We start from the raw sequence: 18,242 nt of genomic DNA, 5'->3' as shown, positions 1-18,242 counted from the left end.
GTGCTTCTTAAGTTGACTCCATGTTCGAATCCTATCCCTACCTTCTCTTTCCCTTTTCTTTTTCAAGTTATCATACCACAAGCTTGCATATCCAACCAACTTGCATTCAACCACCTTGCATCTTTTTCTCCCATCATAGTCCTTAAAATCAAATAGGGTTTTGGCTCTCCTTACCCACTCAAGATACTTTTCGGGTTAATTAGACTACCATAGAAATCTAGAAGATCTAATCTCAAGCTTTTATCATCATCCTTGCGCTTATCTCTCCTTCTAGGCCTTGGAGATTCATCACTTGATGAGTAGTCTTTCCTAGGTTTTTTAGGTTTTCTCCTTCTTGAACTTCCCTTATCACTTGAGTCTAGATTAGAGTCAGAATTGCCCTTCTTTGAAGAAGATTTGTCACGAACATCAAGTCTCCTTAGTACCTCATCCAACCTTGCTGCCAATTCGGTAATCTGTCGATCTCTTCGAAGGTTCTGTGCTTGTTCTAAGGTTAAATTCCTTGGAACTACTGGTCTCTCTCTGTCACCCATAATTTCTACACAAACACAGTTAGTTTATGCAAAAATCTTGATTAAAAGATCGAATCTTGGATGAATAATGAAGCAAAACAAAATCGGGTTCTCAACTGCAAATCAGTGCAGCAACACCAAAAGTTTGAGGCTGTGTAGAACTCGTTACTTATCCAAAAATTACGAAATTTTAGGACGTGGTAGTTGGACGTTTTTGGAGTCCAACGCAAAAAGAATCACTCAAAAATTCCCAGTACAACGTTCCCAGTTTAAGTTTTATCAAACCTGGCTCTGATACCAAGATGATGCGTATGTTCAAGAAACTTAAACACACACAGGGATAATTCAAGCCTAATTCTCCATAGGATTCGTCCACCAACAATTAAACAAGAAAAGTAGATTAATTAAGTTAAAGGTCACACCACCCCTTAGTTAATCAACTTAAACAAAGCTTAAAGAACCTAATCACCAGCTTAAGAAACGAATGTTTTGATTGCAAAACAAACAAATACTTTGATTTATTAATCTGAAAAATTCCATATCTAAAAGTCATGAAATTACAACTATTTATAGACTAAAAACTAACTTATTCTAAGTTTGATAGGAGTAGGACAAGTCCCTAGCCTTTAGCCTCAAGTAACCCAAATAGAATAGGAAAACTAATTTTACTTAGATTAGGAAACTAATTCTACTTAGTGCATAATTCCTAAAATAATTAAAATTAATCCTAAGTGGTTAAACCAAGAAAAACCCTTTCAAGTGAAAGGTAAAAACTTGCAAGCAAAAACTAATTATAAACCACTAAGTAGAGTAAGTATAGAGTGATATGGAACTTGAGCTTGTACTAGACACCAAGTTCCTTTGCTTGAACCGTCCAAGAACCGCCAATTTGTAGCTTCTAATGAGTTAATGTTCAAGTTTAGGTTTTCCTTGTAAAGATTTAACAAACTCTCGAAGTTCTCAATATCCGGATCAGCTAGTCTAGAAATGAAGATTAAGACTTTAAAATGAATACAAAAGCCCATTGAGCTTCACAAGAACCAAAATTTAAAGATATGCACTAATTATTTTCGAAGTGTTGGGGCCTCCTCGTCTGGAATTGGATCTTACTTGAAGTCTAAAAAGATCCTATCCATTATCGACGAGTCCAACATACCACACTAAACAATTCATGTATAACTTGAAACTAACCACAACTGTATTATGATGGAGCTTTTCATAAACATATTCATACAGTTCTTTCAAAAAACATACAATGATTGAAAAAACTCGAACCCCATGGAAGCTAAGCACAACCACCTTGCCTTTGCCTTGAACAGGATACTGCGCTTGAGCAGCTTGGAAAAATGCGCAGTCTTAGATGAAATTTCTTTCATAGCTGCTTTATGACATACTGTCTTAACCAACCAGAAAGTAGTTAGAGATTCAATTGGTCTTCCTGTACAAGATAGCCAAACATGGAAACTTTGGGAAGATATGGTCTTTGAGCAAAATTTTCATCCATTCTGAAGAATGATTTTCCAAGTTCTTTCGTTTGCTCAGTTCAGTTTCCCAGGCTCTTGAAGTCTTGATGTTGACCATCAGAAATCTGCCTCTCCATTAAGTTTTCTTGCTGTACTGCCTTTGCAAAGCAGCAGAGTAGTTCTGTTCAGTTAGTGATTTGTATAAAATAAATTTGATACTTTCAGTAACATAGTAAGAAGTATTTCAAACGGTCAAACCTAAAACAATCATCCAACTAGTAAGCCCAGTAAAACTCAAAAAAATCCTTTTTAAAGGTAGTATAAAAATTAAATGTTAAATATAAATACTTGTATAAAGGTTGCATAAAAATTGAAAATTGACGTAAAAAAAAACTCTTACACGACGAGAATTAAAGTTTTGACTTTCACTCACCATTAGCAGTTCTGTCATCTTGCCTGCTCTTCTCTCAGGAAAAGTGGGGGGTATAGATGCAGATTGATCTGGGGGCTCTGAGCAAATAGCTTGTAGGGGCTTAACCAACAGGGGCTTACTCAAGTCCTGGACTTGTTCTGGGGTAAGCCCCGGAGTATCTGGCAACACTTTGTTTGACTGTCCACTATTGTTCTGAGTTTCTGCAGACTCAGGTGACCCTTGTACTCTCTTAGCAGCATCGACATGGTCATCAATTGGTTGCGAAGCAGAACCACTATCTGTCTGAGATCCTTTGGTTGCTGCCTCCTGGGTCAAAGGAGGCAACCTGCTTTTCAAGGCTGCCAAATGAGCAGGTTGAGAAGCAATGGGAGGTGCTTCAACAACAGGAGTTGCACCATTTGACAAGCTCACTGGTTGCAGAATCACTGGTACCACAGTGCCTCTTTCTCCCACTGGGTGGGTAGGTTGCGCTGCCACAATAGACATTTGTGTAGCTCGAACCCTAGCCAATTGATTAAAAGTAGGTGAACCATTTGATGGATATGCAGCATGGTGGTTACTTCTCTCTCTCCCCCGACGCTTGTGACCTTGGTTCCTTGATGGAAAAGGCACCTCATTCCTTCTGATCATTTGCAAACTAGGGGCCACATCATTTTCGGCTGAAACAGGAACATAATGTCCTGGCTTGAATACAATACCTCTCAAACTTGTGTCAGAATCACCAACACGAACTGACAACAAATATCCAGCATCAAATACTGCCTCAATCACACCTGTAACTATTTGGCCAATCACTGAATCCTCTTTATTGCTCTTAACTGTATTAGCTGACGGCGGTTTTTGATTCCCATCAACTTCTTCAAATCCTGGGGGCACAGGGGCACCTTCACCATGATTTTGGTTTTGATCCCTTTTACGTGGTAGATGGGTTTTTCCAGGGTTTTCACTTCTTTCTTTTCGAGGACGACCTCGCTTTCTCTTCACAGAAGCATCTGACAGAGGGACAGAGCCGCTCATCTGCTGTGGTTGATTAACTTGATTTATCTCCATATATAACAGCCAAAAACAATGAAATTTCACCTGCAAGACATCTGAAATCATGTCAAGCTATAGGCAGCTTATGACAAGCATGTGTTATGCCCTTATTAAATTATCTGAATATCAGTAATGCTGTTTCTCCACTTCAGGAACTTTTTTGAAATATTGCTGCATCCTAACATAACCATTGACAGTACTTTAACACGAGGAGTAATATATGAAAATCTAGATGCTCATAAGAAGCAACAATCTCTTCATGGTAAAGGTCAAACCTATTCATCCTATGATACATGTTAAAAATAAAGATAACAGAACCTTAAGACTCCCAAACACAGTCCGCGTTTGGCAAAAACTTCTCAAATACTCCCTCCATTTTCCTAAGCACTCACCTTCTTCCACATCTGGTTTTTAGAGTTTTTTTTTTTTGGCAAGGCATTTTTTAGAGTTATACCAACCTCTTGTTTTATTCCTTATTTGATCACTATTATTCCTCATCACTCATCAGCCCTTTAATACCCTAAACATGGGACCCAACCCACCCAGGTTACCTTTTCCTCCAGAAAAGTATCCAAAAAGGTTCATTTTTAAAATTATCCTTGGTTTTGATTCCGCTGGATCAACACGGGAAAACCAAGGGGATAACAGTTAGCATTTTCATTCAATCAAAAGTCTACTATGTTAGTATGTTGCACGATTGTATAAGTACCAAACTAGGGTAGCAATTCAAGTTTATTTTTTTGTTTTGGTGTAGAGAGAGTCGCAAAGGGGCAAATGCTATACACAGTCTGTGATCCCAGAAAATGGGTATCACCCCCAAAACTTTAACTAACTACAATAACAGACATCAAAGTAATCCGACTTAAAGAGCTTTTCTCAACAGGAATTCGAGTTAATATAGCTAGGTACTATAACATATTGAAACATGTTAAAATTCACAATACACTACCACCCCATATATTCTATACCCAAAACTAGTTATATTGATCACTCATTTTAAAACCAACTACCTTAATAGGTAATCTCTAACAACTAACATTAACCCATAAATCGCTATTAGAATAGCTACCTGATACAACAATAGCTAATTTTGCCGAATACGCCCATAAACCCGTAATCGAAATCGGGTAATATAGAAAATTCAAATCTTGCCAAAACAAGAAAGAATATTTTTATACAAAACAGGAAACAATTATTTAACCAGCAACTGTCCTTAAGCACGGGCAAGAGGGGAGCATAGAAGGGTGATACACAAAATCCAAACACATCAGTAATATAATTTGACTCATATATCAAATTAAGCACCAAAAATCACACATAATTGTTCTTGCTTAAAAATATCAACAAAATTGCAAGTTTTAATTTTTCATAACTTCGGTTAATTATAAGTAATAGTTCAATAATCCATCTTAGTAGAACCCTAATTTGACTATACTGACAATTAGATTAACATAAACCCTAGATTATGAAATTAATTGAAATTCAACAAATTAAATAAAAAAAGATAAAAAAAAAAAATTACCTCAGAAGTTGAATTTCAATGGAGGAGAGAAAGCTTGGAATATGCTTCAATGGAGAAGTGGGAAGAATACGCTTCAATGGAGGAGAGATAGAGAGTGAGGTGCAGTGTAATAAAAGTGAAAAGGAGCAAACAAAAATTGAAAACAAAGGAGGCAAGATTAGTGGCACGTATACATTTTCAACAGTCAAATTTCCATAATATCAACGGTTAGAATTCATTTTCAATTAACTTTTGTTGAACTCTATAATCTTTTTCTTTTAATAAGCCGTTTCTTAAAACTTGCAATATGATTTTATTTTATTTTATTTTTATTTTTTTTTGACGAGGAATTTAATATTTTAAGATGAAAAATGCTATGTATAAAAAGCTTAAAATGGAAAAAAAAACAAATAAAAATACATCATTATTTACACTTATTTGAGCGTGATTTTGTCATATATTTTTAAATTAATACCAAATTAGGAAAAATCTTAAATACTTATTCATAACCCAAAGGACTATAACATTACCCTTTTAAAAAAAAAAAACATATTCGATTCAAAAAAGTGTACATATTACTTTGTAACTATTACGTTTGTTAATGTATATTGTTTGTCGTCTATATATTTTACATTTTTACTAAATCTTTTAGAAAACATTTATTACAAAATTTAATATTTTATAATAGAGTTTATTATAAATTATAATACGAAGTAATTAGTATATATTTATATAATAATTTAAATTATTTATTTTTTATTTACTAGTGTATACTTTTTTTGGTAAGTTTAATTAATTATTATCTTTTTTTTTTTATAAAAACTCAATTAATTATAATCTTGATAGTATTTAAATTTGTGTTTGTGTGTGGTACGAATAACTAAATAGGGAGGATCATATGTAAGCTTGAACCATGTTCGGTTTTAAAAAAAAAAAAAATAGTTAAATAGATGTTTTAGATCTGTCTATGAGAAAGTCATGACATGCAAAATACATACTCCTCTTTGAACACATTATGTTGTATGTTGTCATGACATGCTAAAATAGTAAAAATACTCTTCTTTGAACACATTATTTTGTATGTTTTGCTCACATGTTTTAGTGACACTAAGGTACATGGATCATGTGTGTGGGATGGATTGTTCCGGATATAACCCCACATGCCGATATCATGAATAATTTTCCATAGTTCAATTAACAAATTGACGTGAAAGGAGCAATAATTGTTTGTAGAGGGAGAGTTACAATAAATAATAATCAACCTTCGTTATAATATTATCTTAAAAAAATAATATTAAGTAAAAATAATTTCAATTCAATAAAAATAATTTCACTTCAGCAAAAATAATTTCAGTTCAATAAATATAATTTCAGTTCAGCAAAAATAATTTCAGCAAAATTAATTTAAGTTCATGTACATGATGCTTTTTTTACTACGATTTTTTAATGTAAATTATTTTTTCCATATATTGCAAAATATTGTCGTACAAGATTTTTTTTTTTTATACTTCGCATATATTTTTTTATGCATCACTTTTGTCTACACTTTTATCACATATTGTATAGTTATAAAATATAATATCTTTTTTTTTAAGTATAAAATATTATGTCTTATTGATAATATTGTAGTCGATTATATTCGGTAAATACAAGTACTATATTTTATAAAAGGGTAACAAAATTTATCGTAATTGGATACCTAATCACTTACAATATATTTAATAAGATATTTGAATATGATATTCATAAATGTCATTATATTTTTATTTTTTTTGCTTAAATATCACATGCTTGATATGATCAATCAAATTACCAATATTTTCTATAATTATTTGTAAGTTCCATGCAGTTAACCAACGTATACGTAGTAAAAAATTGACTAAGAATTCAAACCAAAAAATTTAATTAACCAGATTTTTTTCATGCATGTCATAAATTGTGCTAAAGTCTTTGGGTTTGAGATCGTTAACTCCAACCCGCTGCTTTCAAAACTATTTTAACGATTAACTATTTGTAACAAGGTCTATATATTTTAATAGTCTCATATATATATGCATGCATGTCAGAGTTGATATATTTAATTTGACAATCATATACATTATCGTTATAGGCCAACCATTTGTATATACGGTATTATGTAAATTTATATGGTTGGCATAATATATTATCGTGATATATGCCAATTATATAAATTACAAAAATAGAATATTTTACCTAATCTAATATATATAAATAAAGTAGGCATTTTTGGAGAGCATTTGGAGCGCCACGTAAGAAATATACTTATTTTGATCAATAAGAAGAAAGATTTGTATTTTATTTTTGAATTAAAAAATTATGTCGCCACCTAGATAAAAGTAACGAATTAGATTTGATATATCTAAAATTTTAATGCCACGTAGATTATAATCCACGAATTAAATTATTTTAATGAAAAAAAAATAAGTAAAAATATAAGAAAAGATAAATTTATTAATTCAATACTACGAGTATAAGAAATCCAAAAAAAATATACTAAGAAATATTTAAATGATAAACACTTATAATAAAGTTTGATACCTATCATTACAAGATAAATTTTGATAGTATTTATGCTAAGAAATACAAATTTTTCGTTAATTATAATTAAATTAAAATTTGTGATACCTACCATTATAAATTGACACATCATACGACACAAACAAAATTTCGTATCAATAAAAAAACCCCATCAGCGAATTTTGTGTTAGTAATTTGTGTTAATTTTTGGTCATCAATGGCTTGGTAATTTTTAGCTTAATTTTTAAAATCCTATGTTTAAATTAGTATTTCTAATTATTACTTACATTGTATTAATTTGGGATACTCAACGATTATATGTTTATGTTTTATTTACTAAATGTTTTTTTACATGTAGATCTAACACATCATACGACACAAATAAAATTTTGTATCAATACAAAACCCCACCAAGCGAATTTTGTGTTAGTTTTAGGTCATCAATGTCCGGGTAATTTTTAAAATCTTATGTTTAAATTTATATTTGTAATTATTAGTTACATTGTATTTATTTTGGATACTTAACGATTATTTGTTTATGTAATGGCATACGATTAGATGTTGTATACTTAATATATGGATGGCTTTGGTTATTTTTGGAGATGATGAAAAACTTCCAATGCATAGATTTGATTTTATATCGCAACAATTTTTCATTTATTGGTAAATATATTGATTTATTTTATATAAATGTAAAGATTTAATTTATATCAATTTCAGTTTGGCTAACATTTCACGATTCAATTTATCCATTGATGTAGTTGGTTGGTTGTGGACGAGGTTGGTAATTCTATTGAAATAAAAGATATGGTAAAACAATGAATAATGATTTAGGATTTAAATGATTAAAAATTTATCATTTCACATTAAAGATTTTATATTATGGAAAAATATCATATTTACAATTTATTTATATTTAATAAATTCATTATAGATTATAGTAAAAAATAAAAATATTAAACTTTTGTAATTTTGTCTGAAATTATTAAATACAATAAATCAAATAATTAAAAATCTTAGATGAAAAAACCGTGCATCGCACGAGCTTCCATCTAGTATACAATATATATATATATATATATATATATATATATATATATATATATATATATATATATATGTAATATTTAAATCAGTAAAAATAAGTTCAATTTAGTAAAATTCAGTTTTTTAATCAGTAAAAATAATTTCAGTTCAGCAAAATTAAGGTGAAGTGAATGGGACCTTAGAAAATTTAATTTCGATTTAAAACGACGAGAAGAGACAATATGGGTGGTGAGCGGACTACTAACTTTTCAGATATAAATTGTATTGAGAATATATATAATATGTTGAAAACTTAAAATTTATAGTATTATGAAAGAGTATTAAAAGCAAACTTATCACTAAGATATACTAATTAACTATAATATCAAAGATATTCACAGGATAATAATATATGATACCATAAATAACTAATAAGTTAATAACCAAGGTATCAAGAGATATATGATATCCTTAAAAAGTCTAAATATCTTGAGACCAATTCACTTTGGTGCGGTTAAATGTGCATGATTAGAAAAGGGACAGGGTTAGCCGATTAGGTCAAGGTGGGTGATTATTTATCGTTTTTATAAAAACCTAGTTTGTTACTCTGTATTTTTTGTTCATTTGATTATTTTTTTTTATTTTTTTTTATTGCAGTTTTCACCATTTTTTGAAACTATAAGCAAATTATAATTCCAAGAAAATTAAAGTAATTTCTACTTTTTCAAATGTCAAATTCAAAATAAACGATTAATATAGGTATGAGTGATGACTAGATTTTAAGCTCATTATATATCCTATTCCAACTTAAGATGATGGTTGAAAGCATAAGCGTCTACCCAACAGACTTGAAATATTACACTTAAAAGGAAGGGTGGATAAGGTTTGAACCCATACCCTTTTTTTTTTTTAATTTTTAATTTTATTTATTTATTATTATTATTTATTTATTTATTTTTTTTTGACAAAGAGACCCATGGCCTTCTTGTCACGTTTATTCTAAATCTCTGATATCATGTTGGAAAATCATCTCAACCAAAAGCTTAAATGTATCTGATATCATGTTAGAAAACTAACCATCCCAACCAAAACCTTTGAAAATGGGTTGGATGAGATTTGAACTCGATCATAACCTTTGTGCCACGTTAATTCTAATGTCATGGTAAATTAGAGGATCATCATATCTTAACCAAAAGGTTAAGTAAAAAATTGAAACCCAATGATCGATTTATATACTCTATTACATCACTCGAATTATTAAATTGACCTTTTTATTTTTTGCATCACTTCCTATTTGGACAGTTTCTCTTTATTTTATTATACCTCTCCTAGTCTTCTTACATGGTCCTCACTCCATTTTTTTTTTGGCACCCTCTTAGTTTTTTTTTTTTTTTTTCTCTCTCCTTCGTCTCTCTCTTCCCACATCCCTTACATTTCACTATGTCATAAATTATTTCCCAACAAATACCACTTACAACCTTACACAATATTTTACTCAATTCAACTCACCCTCCTAAATCTATTTTCTAATTTAAATGTAGTGGCAAGAGGAATCATATGATTAAAAAAGGGCATGAATTCAGTAACTTACATATATGGTCGTTTTTAACATCAATCAATCAATCATAACTATATTAACTATTAATCAACTATATACTAAAAAACACACCAGCAATATGACACACGTCATTTTCTGGTGTGAAAAAAAAAAAAAATCCATATAAAACAAATTTTATACATAAATAAAATATTTGAGGTATCTTTCCACAGTATATATTACTAACTATAAACTTAAATAGAAAAAAAAAATTAGATTCTTATTAACAAAAATAAAAGATTTGATATCTTCCATGATAAATGCGTATTTGAATTATCTTTTGGGTAAATAGGCTCTTTCACAATAAATTGATTATAATATTTATGTAAATTTTTTCATATAATATTTATTTAAAAATAATTTTAAAAAACTATCGTGGATGATACAAGGACTTAACTTAATAAAAATATATATATATATATAGAAGATTGAGCATGATTGTCCTTGCATTGTAATTTTTGCCTACCATATATTGACTCACTCGTGGTGCTTTTGCGAGTTTTCATCACCAAACTGCTGTGTCAAATTTCATTTTACTCGTGGTGCTTTTTATGAATTGCTGCTTACCATTCACTTTTTGCAATTTTTACCTCCATAATCCATATATTGACTCAGTCGAATACTCGATCGTCCTTGCTCAATAACTAATGTTTTAATTAGTTATGTTAGGTTCCGTTTATTTTACCTTATTTTTGCTAAACTTAAATTATTTTTACTGAACTGAAATTAATTTTACTAAATTGAAATTATTTTTACTGATTTTATATTATATTTCTTTTTAGAGTTACTGATTTTTACTGAATTGAAATTAATTATTTTTACTGAACTGAACTTGTTTTTATTAAACTGTAATTATTTTTAATGAATATTATTTTTTTAAGGTGAATTGAATAGGACCTTATCGGTCTAAAATCTCTTACAGGTTAATTTAACTCGAATTAGCAGCCTGTAGTGCATGAGAGGAAAAGGACAGGGAGATTCACACCCTTTAAATGTTTCTAATTAATAGGGATTAACCCTCAGCCTTATATGATTGGAAGATTTTTTAGTTACCATTAAACAAAGACAAAGTACCTAATTGTCATTTCTATAGTTTTTAAAAAAAATAAAAAAATTTGTCATTTCTACAAATACTATACTCTCTTCTGAGAAAATACAAGCTAATCTCTAAGATACACAATTCTTATTTATCCCGTGGCATTTTTGTAAACAAATTGATAACTTTTTCCTTAAAAGCGAGTCCCATAGTGATGATAATTGGATAAAATTGTTGATATATTTACCAAAATGTCATGTGATATCCTAAAGATTAACCTAGGCTCCTCACTCTTTTGGTAGAGTATGATATACGGAGTATGTAAATAACAATAAATACTTGTATGAGATACTTGTATGAGGGAGCCCTTAAAATTCGTTTATCACTTATCAAGTGATATAATTGTAAATAAATTTAACAAAAATGTCTAATTATTAAGACATTTTGTAATATATCAACAATTGTGGGCCTATGTTTAAATAAAAAATATTAATTTATACAAGTAAGCGTGAAGATTTTGCATTATCCTAAGGAGTTAGGATAAGGACGAGTTCACCAATAATAACAAAGAGCTAACCATCATAAGATTGATAACAATCAACGAGACATTGATGTACTCCCTCTGCCCAAGATTATCTGCACCAAACAGCCTTTTTGCGGACTCCTAGGTAAAACTTTTAGTGGAGTTTAATTAAGTTTGGGTGGGTTTAACTAAGTGGGAAAAAGAAGGGAAAGAAATGGTCCCTTATTTTTTTTTGTTTTAGGGTGGGTTAAAGTAAGTGGAAAAAGGTGGAAAAGTGAAGGCCCCTTTTATGAGTGGGAAAAATGTGGAAAATTGAGTGTAATTAAAAGATATTAAACAAAGTTAAAAAATAAAAGTAAGGGTAAGGTGGTCTTTTTACTCTTTAAAATTTACTAAAAGAGGAAAGAAAAATATTTATTGCACATAATAGAAAGCATCCACTTATGACAAATGTTGCAGATAATTATGGGCGGAGGGAGTATATGATTGAACTTTGAGTGGTAAGAGTTATCAAATTTGAAAGATTATCAAACAAGACAAGTCAATGAACTTATCATTTTTTACTTTGACATTAGTAGACAATATTTCTTAACGGATACTAGTAATACTACGAGTACCATTTTATTTGCCTTTTTACCTCTTTATTTTCTTAACAGATGTGCCAAAAATACTTCGTGACAATTATAATCAGATAAAGAGATTAGGAATCTAAAAGAGCACAGTAGCACACAACTTTTCTAGAAAATTGCTTGTCCACAAAACACGTTTATTTGTTCATCCGTTATTTTTCGTTTGTCCCATTTAGAACATCAATTCGAGGAGAGTGAGACCACTTCACTACCAATATTAGTCTATAAATAATGGTTTAAAGCAAATTTTCAAATAGAAAAATACCAATCTATTAGTGCATAGACTTCTATAAAGAAAGAAAATGGAAGCAAAGGCAAATAGTGATGGAAATAACAAACGATGGTCACTTCAAGGGATGAATGCTCTTGTCACCGGTGGTACCAAAGGCATTGGGTATACTATAACATTTACAACTCTTTTGTGTCTTTTATTTTATTTATTTATTTTTTAGATATGTTAAACATTTATATATAATAATTGCAATTGATCGAACAAGTCAAGTTTTTGTGTTTGCTAATTACTTAATTTATTGGTTCATTTGGATTTTAAAAGTACCTAGAGCAATAGATGCAAATAAATGATTGATTACAAATTAGTCATCACAATTTAATTCTTCAAATACTTTATTAACAAAACTCGGTGAACAACAGTATATTATTAGTATGTCTAACTCACGAACATTTTATTAAGTTTTGGTCCTTAAAATCATTGTACAATTGAAGTTTTACGGTTTTTTTTGATAATATTTTCTAAGTTTTAGGATATATATACTACATGTTTTTTCATGAAATTTTGTTCAATGGAATTTTTTATTCTTTTGTCTAGTATTATGAATTTATGATACAAATATTATTGAGTTATAAACAGGCATGCAATTGTAGAGGAACTTGCGGAACTAGGAGCAAGTGTTTATACATGCGCTCGCAAAGAAGAAGAGCTCGATGCATGTTTGGTTGATTGGAAGACTAAAGGTCTTCAAGTGAGTGGCTCAATCTGTGATGTTTCTTCTCAACCTCAAAGAGAGAAGCTTATGGAGACTATCAATACCATCTTTGGTGGAAAATTGGACATACTTGTAAGTTCGAGTTCAGTAATTTTCATATATATACACATATATGGTCATTTAATAATATTATAAGCTATGCGAGAATCATGGAGTGGAGGGACGGTTTGTCCCTCCATCTCCTCTAGGAGTGACCTGAGTTCGATCCTTTCCCTGTATTCAAGTTCAATAAACTCTATATATATACAGTTATCAGATCTTTAAGATAACTATAGAAGAGTCGCCTTTGTCAATTTATTCATTTGTATTCCATAATAATAACAGATCAAGAATCAATATAACTTTACTCTTGGAAATCAAGCTATATTACTTGTTGAATTTCAGGTAAACAATGTTGGTGGTGGCATAATGAAAGAAACAATTGATTACACAAGAGAGGATTTCTCATATGTAATGGCCCTTAACTTTGATTCAGCATACCATCTTTCTCAACTTGGTTATCCTATGTTAAAGGCCTCAGGGGGTGGCAACATCATATTCCTTTCATCAATTGCTAGTTTCTTCGGCATCAATGTTGGCTCCATTTATGGAGCCACAAAAGGTACACTCTGATGGAACATTATTTTTTTGTCTTACTTTTTGAGTTTTAACAATATTTATTTGTATTATATTATATCTCTTTTTTACAAATAATATTTATAAGAAAAATTTAGTGTTGATTTATTATGTTTTTTTTAAAAAAAAAATTATTTTATTTATTTTGTAGGGGCGTTAAACCAACTAGCCAAAAATTTGGCATGTGAATGGGCCAAAGAAAATATTAGGGTGAATTCTGTTGCTCCTGGGTACATTAGGACACCTATGGCTGATGTGGTAATATTCTTTTACTCGTACTAAATTATCTATTTAATTGGTTGTATACTTTACAAATCACCCCTTTATAATGTTATATTCCCTCCATCCCTGATTATATAATTGGCCATGTGTATGCTTCTAATTCATATTTACAAAACACTTGTGTAGTTAACATACATAGAATTGTGCTATAAGTTCTAAAAATTCTAAGCTTAATTAACATATCATATCTATTAAAATGTAAGAAAGTTTAAAATTTAACATACTATATGTTAGCATAATTTGACAAACTTTTGATCCGTCTTAATTAATTAGGTCTCTTTACCATTTTTTTTATAACGTCCCAAAATAATATACTCCGCTATGTTACTTCAACACCCTACTGTACGTGAGTTGTCGCATGTCAAATAGATCTTCCAACACTTCGACACCACACGAGACCCTATAGTTGCCTTCGATGAGATCATCGTGTCGGATAAGACACCCAAATTCGAGTCCGAGCAACGTAGATACTTCAATTCATACTTGCATTCTACTAATCATTCCCTTTAATTTGACAGTTACTCAGTAAAAAGGAGAATTTGGAGGATATCAAGTCACGAACAGCTCTTGGACGTGAAGGAGAGCCTCAGGAAGTGTCAGGACTAGTGGCTTTCCTTTGCATGCCAGCATCTTCCTACATTACTGGCCAAACCATATTTGTTGATGGTGGAATTACTGTCAATGGTTTTCTACCAATTCTAAGCTAAGCTAGGATAATTACTACTCGTGTTTTATTACTGTCAATGGTTATGTTTTTTGTTCTGATTTCGTGTTATATGTAATGATTGAAATTTAATCGATTTATATCATAAATTTTGGACACATTTATCCTTTCTATAATTTTGATGTTCCAATTTTATCCCTATTAAAGTATTAATTAGTGCACACTAATAATATGCGCATCAAAAAAAAAAATCAATGTAGGAGAGATAGGTATGAGTAGGCCAACACGATTGTTCAATCTCACCATAGTACCATATGGTCCATATTAGATGTGTTAAAACTACACCCAACCTGACCTGAATCGACCCGAAAAATATTCATTCAGATTTGAATTCGCGTGGACATAATAATTTAGCATGACTCAACTTTTAAAATTAACCCGTTCTCATCAAACCCGATTCAATCATCCGAATTGACAACTCTAGTCCATATCAACTAAAAAGCCAACCATGTAGCAATTTACATGATTGACCCTTTATTTTGTCGATAGTATTAGTATTTTTCTTTTTAAAAAAAATTATTTAATAAGTCAGGTTATAATATCTTTCCTATTTTTTTTTACTTTTTTTAGAACAATGATAAAAAAAAAAAAAAAAAAAAAAGTACTGTAACAAATACACTTATCCTGCTATCCATGGTAGATTGTGACCAACAATCGTGCCGGCTCCACTCATACCTATCTCTCACATGTAGCCAGTTCAGCTCCACAGGTTATCACTTGAGAGTAGAGGGGGGAGGTAAGAGAATTCAAAAAAAAAAAAAATTCAAATTTAGATTTAAAAAAAAAAAAATTCCACAAAGAAATTAAAGAAAATGGAAGCAAAGACGATTAATAATAATGGAAATAACAAACGGTGGTCACTTCAAGGGATGAATGCTCGTCACCGGTGGTACCAAAGGCATTGGGTATTATATTTACATACATTTCTCTCCTTTTTATTTTTTTGTTTTCTTAATTTTTAATTGTTTGATGTGTTGAACATTTAAAAATCAACCGATTAATAATTGTCGTTTAATTACTTAATTTATTGGCTCATTAAGATTTTACAATTTAATTGATTGATTGAAAATAATGTCACAAATTAATTCTTGACCATAACCATCTATTAAGTTTGAGAGTGATCTATTAATTTTTAATTGTTTGATGTGTTGAACATTTAAAAATCAACCGATTAATAATTGTCGTTTAATTACTTAATTTATTGGCTCATTAAGATTTTATAATTTAATTGATTGATTGAAAATAATGTCACAAATTAATTCTTGACCATAACCATCTATTAAGTTTGAGAGTGAGGGATAATTCAAGTGGTTAAAGATTCCCTCCCGATTCCAGGAGATATTGGGATCGATTCTCACCCCCGCCCTTGTGGCTCGCTCTCTAAACACCAAAAAAGAAAAACCATCTATTAAGTTTTATGCTGCCTCAATATCAATTGATTCTTACAAGTTACAATCATATATATATAGTTTTGTTTTGCTTTGCTAATATATAATTCGTAGTAATTAGGAAATTGTATTATTTAATTTAATAGATGATCAATTATGTTCGCAGACATGCAATAGTAGAGGAACTTGCGGAACTAGGAGCAAATGTTCATACGTGCGCTCGTAACAAAGAAGAGCTTGATGCTTGCTTGGTTGATTGGAAGACAAAAGGCTTTCAAGTGGATCGATTTGTGATGTCTCTTCTCGACCTCAAAGAGAGAAGCTTATGGAGACTATCAATATTACTTTCAATGGAAAATTGAGCATACTATATATATATATATATATATTAAGGGGGCGTTTGGTTCAGAAAATGAAAACGGAGTGGAAAGGAAACAAATAAGACGGGGGAAAGGAATCATTTAAATATTACCTTTTTATTTGTTTGGTTTAATCATGGAAAGGGTATTTGTTAAGAAGAGAGTAAGGATATTTGTTACCCCAAGTTTTTGAGAGGTAACAAATGAGGGGTAACCATTACCTTAGGGTAATGGTAATTGTTACCATGCCTTCAAACCAAACACACGGTAACGATACCGGTTTAATTGAATCCGTTTCCAATTCAAAAAATACACTAATCAAACGCCCTCTAAGAATCTATAGAAGAGTTTTCCTTAATCATTGATTTACATCTTATAATTGGGTCAATTAATTGTTGTTGTTGATGAAGCATAAGGGTATATGCTGCCTTTTTTTTTATTTTATTTTATTTTATTTGGTACATAGGTTTCTTATCATCCAATTTAATTTACTTTCTAATTTAAACGTGATGATAAGAGGAAATATGTGGTTAAGAAAAGTCCCGAACGAATTCAACAATTTCCGTATATAGTCATCTTTTTAATACACGAGCAACCATAGAAGAACAGAGTTTTCTTCTCCAAGCTAAGCAAGGTTTGGTGTAGATGGTTAAGAATTATGAAGTATTTACTCTATTCTTTTTTGTTTGACTTGTTTCTTTTATCATGCTTACCAATGTAAAAATTTAACAATCAATAACTTTAATTCTCCATAAGTAAAAAATATAAAAGTTATATATTATGATAGTACTCATTGAGACGAATTCAAAAAGATCCAACATGAATATGTTTTTCGTTACATATTATTCACAAAAGACGGTCAAAGGAGGGGTGGTGAACAGTGTAAAAGTCAAAGCGGGTCAAGTAAAAAAGAACGGAGGAAGTACCTTGTAATAAGTTTTAGCCTTAAGGTCACTAGATTGAACATCTTAAGAGTTAAGAGTAGGTACTTGGGAATAAGGATCACATTACCTACATACTCCCCCTCAATTCCAAGTGCATAGATATTCCGTAAAATCACAATATAACTAGTTGATTTTCAGGTAAATAATGCAGGTGGTTGCATATTTAAGGAAACAATCAATTACACAGGAGAGGATTTCTCACATGTAATGGGCCTTTGCTTTGAATCAGCATACCATCTATCCCAACTTGCTCATCCTATGTTAAAGGCCTCAGGGGGAGGCAGCATCGTATTCATTTCATCAATTGATAGTATTTTCGGAATTAATGCTGGTTCCGTTTATGGAGCTGTAAAAGGTACATTCTAACAAAACAATGTCATCTGTCCATCTTTTTGAGTTTTGTTTATACAAAATGCTCTGTATATCACTATTTACAAAGTGTTTCGAGTGAAAATAATGGGACCTTGCCGAACGTCCGCTGAAACGGAGAAGACTGGATTCGGTCCAAGTTATGTTGGGCCGAAGGTTTCCTGCACAGTAAACACACGTAAACTAGCCTCGGGGGTGTTGCCGAGGAAGGCCCCTCCGATGCTAAAGTCAGTACAATGTGTAGAAAGAGAACACTATGCAAGA

General features: G+C 30.8%; 2 protein-coding genes and 1 pseudogene across 5 annotated transcripts; 2 read left to right on the top strand and 1 right to left on the bottom strand.

Annotated features, from left to right (window-relative positions):
- Positions 1-1,489: 1,489 nt before the first annotated feature.
- On the bottom strand, positions 1,490-5,467 carry LOC110720969. 4 transcript variants are annotated; one of them, XM_021900075.1, is made up of 3 exons: positions 4,966-5,465; positions 2,409-3,499; positions 1,490-2,133 (listed from the first exon to the last, which is right to left on the bottom strand). In XM_021900075.1, exons 2-3 carry the CDS (start codon positions 3,456-3,458, stop codon positions 2,056-2,058), a joined length of 1,128 nt encoding a protein of 375 aa, XP_021755767.1. In that variant the 5' UTR covers positions 3,459-3,499; positions 4,966-5,465; the 3' UTR covers positions 1,490-2,055. The 4 variants fall into 4 exon arrangements, with proteins under 4 accessions (XP_021755767.1, XP_021755766.1, XP_021755768.1 ...); XM_021900074.1 differs by having other exon boundaries at positions 2,409-3,488; positions 4,966-5,464; XM_021900076.1 differs by having other exon boundaries at positions 1,967-2,156; positions 2,409-3,488; positions 4,966-5,467.
- A 6,847-nt stretch (positions 5,468-12,314) lies between these two features.
- On the top strand, positions 12,315-15,018 carry LOC110720968 (tropinone reductase homolog At5g06060-like). Its single transcript, XM_021900073.1, has 5 exons — positions 12,315-12,687; positions 13,162-13,369; positions 13,682-13,898; positions 14,064-14,170; positions 14,713-15,018. Exons 1-5 carry the CDS (start codon positions 12,596-12,598, stop codon positions 14,899-14,901), a joined length of 813 nt encoding a protein of 270 aa, XP_021755765.1. The 5' UTR covers positions 12,315-12,595; the 3' UTR covers positions 14,902-15,018.
- A 471-nt stretch (positions 15,019-15,489) lies between these two features.
- LOC110720718 lies at positions 15,490-17,975 on the top strand (annotated as a pseudogene).
- Positions 17,976-18,242: the final 267 nt, after the last annotated feature.

This window comes from Chenopodium quinoa, unplaced genomic scaffold, assembly GCF_001683475.1.
Source record: "Chenopodium quinoa cultivar QQ74 unplaced genomic scaffold, ASM168347v1, whole genome shotgun sequence".
Classification (NCBI taxonomy): domain Eukaryota; kingdom Viridiplantae; phylum Streptophyta; class Magnoliopsida; order Caryophyllales; family Amaranthaceae; genus Chenopodium; species Chenopodium quinoa.
Note: the sequence above shows the minus strand (reverse complement) of the source record. Positions and strands in the feature narration are given on the sequence as shown.

Bases quoted from the DNA above. Each gene is read 5' to 3' on its own strand.
- LOC110720969 (XM_021900075.1), bottom strand. From the start codon at position 3,458: ATGGAGATAAATCAAGTTAATCAACCACAGCAGATGAGCGGCTCTGTC. The intron at 2,134-2,408 runs GTGAGTGAAAGT...TGCTTTGCAAAG, and splicing joins AGATGACAGAACTGCTAATG to GCAGTACAGCAAGAAAACTT.
- LOC110720968 (XM_021900073.1), top strand. From the start codon at position 12,596: ATGGAAGCAAAGGCAAATAGTGATGGAAATAACAAACGATGGTCACTT. The intron at 12,688-13,161 runs GTATACTATAAC...AGTTATAAACAG, and splicing joins GGTGGTACCAAAGGCATTGG to GCATGCAATTGTAGAGGAAC. The intron at 14,171-14,712 runs GTAATATTCTTT...TTAATTTGACAG, and splicing joins GGACACCTATGGCTGATGTG to TTACTCAGTAAAAAGGAGAA.